At 52.5% G+C, this 1,682-nt stretch overlaps 1 protein-coding gene across 1 annotated transcript; it reads left to right on the top strand.

Annotated features, from left to right (window-relative positions):
* The first annotated feature begins 894 nt into the window (after positions 1-894).
* Positions 895-1,682, top strand: LOC127298483 (uncharacterized). The gene has a single exon (XM_051328361.2). It carries the CDS (start codon positions 1,024-1,026, stop codon positions 1,456-1,458), a length of 435 nt encoding a protein of 144 aa, XP_051184321.1. The 5' UTR covers positions 895-1,023; the 3' UTR covers positions 1,459-1,682.

Here is a 1,682-nt window from a genome sequence, read left to right as displayed (position 1 = left end):
GCCTTTTTGAAAAAAATGCTAGATTGCTTACTTGGGCTGCAAAATCTCCGCTTCACAATAGCTTTAAAATCAGCTTAAAAGTTGGCCTGCGAAGTGCGCTCGATTTGGATGTTTTCGCTCGTCCCGGCTCTAGTGGGTGTTGCGTGTCACGCCTCTTCTGCACGTGTTGGGAAGCGTGGAAGACACGGCGTTTTTTCTTAACTCTCCACTCTACTCCACCCACCACTTATACCCCACCCACCCACCCCATTCGACGTTGTTAGCTATGTGAGTTGTATATGATAGTTTTTCTGGTGATAAGATCGCCATGGTCGAAGTGTGGAACCACCTCACATATTTGCACATAACCAACCACTTCAGTTTTCCTCTCACACTAAGTTAAACCACATATAACCCTCAAAAAAAAAGTTAAACCACATATATGCAGATAAGCAAACAACCGGCCAAATTTGCATAAACCTCTATGTGAGCATCCAAACCAAATGCAAAAACAGGTTCTTTACGTAGCTTTTGTGAGGCCAAACCAGAAAGAAAAATGCGCGAGCAACCAGATCCCTGGTGTATCTCCCAATGTAAATCTGGTGTATAGTGATAGTATACATGGAAATATATCCAACAAAATGTCACCATCTTCTACTACAAAAGGAAATCTCTACCCACACGCGCAAAATGCTCAACACAAGCACGTTTATTCACATGCACTGAGCCATGGCATTTTCTTTTTCGAATTCTCTTGAACCATGACATGAAGACCATAAGTACACGTCATTATCAATATCTAATTTGTTGAGTATGGTCATCCTGGGTTACCCGTTCCTAACACGCGTCTCAGGTCTCAACTGAAGCCTACGTCACGTAATTAAGACATTCGGTGCTTTACTTATTTCGTCGCGTCACGCCCGATACGACCAATACCCGAAAGTCTTCTTGTACACGCGCATCGCCGAACGAGCCATCCGTTTCCTTCTCCTCGTATCGCCCTGTTTTAATCGCACTTTCTCCATCGACCGGCCCGCCTCCGCCATGCCGAGCGCCACCTCGCCGAGCGGCCGCGCCGGAAGGAGGTGGTGCGCGCGCGGGGACCTCCTCACGCTCGCCGTCGCCGCGATGCTCTGCTCCGCGACCTACTGCTTCTCGATATGGCACAACGGACGCAACGCGCCGGACAAGATCGTCATCATCGGCCAGGCCTCGTTCGTCGCCGCCGGCGCCGCACGGTGCGTGGGCGACGCGGACACCGTCGAGCTCGACTTCGAGGCGCACCACACCGCGGAGAGGGCTGGGCTCTCCGTGTCGTCGTCGACGGCGGCGCCGGCGACGGTTGCAGGTCGGCGGGCATTGCGCTCGGCGGCGGAGCCCGTGGACACGGTGCACCACGGCGCGGTGAACGGCGACGGGTGGGCGCGCCTCGACGGCGGCAAGCTCCGGTTCACATACGATGGCGCCGTGCGCGTGTAGGCCGGCCGGCGCCATCTTCCGGCTAGCGACGGCGTCTTCCACTACTCCCGGTGTAGCGGTTCTCGGAGACGTGGTTGTCAGTTTCATTTGGAAGTTAGTGAGTTACTCTTACTCAATTCCAGTCCAATTCTGTCCAATTCTGTCCAATTTCGTATGGATGTAAAATGATTCGAGGAGATTTTCGCGAAATATGAGCGACGTGATTGGGACTGGTTGGAGTTTTA

This window comes from Lolium perenne, chromosome 1, assembly GCF_019359855.2.
Source record: "Lolium perenne isolate Kyuss_39 chromosome 1, Kyuss_2.0, whole genome shotgun sequence".
Classification (NCBI taxonomy): Eukaryota; Viridiplantae; Streptophyta; class Magnoliopsida; order Poales; family Poaceae; genus Lolium; species Lolium perenne.
The sequence above is the reverse complement of the archived record's forward strand: the minus strand, read 5'-3'. Positions and strand labels throughout refer to the sequence as shown.

Excerpts from the sequence above, each read along its gene's own strand:
- LOC127298483 (XM_051328361.2), top strand. The coding sequence starts at position 1,024 with ATGCCGAGCGCCACCTCGCCGAGCGGCCGCGCCGGAAGGAGGTGGTGC.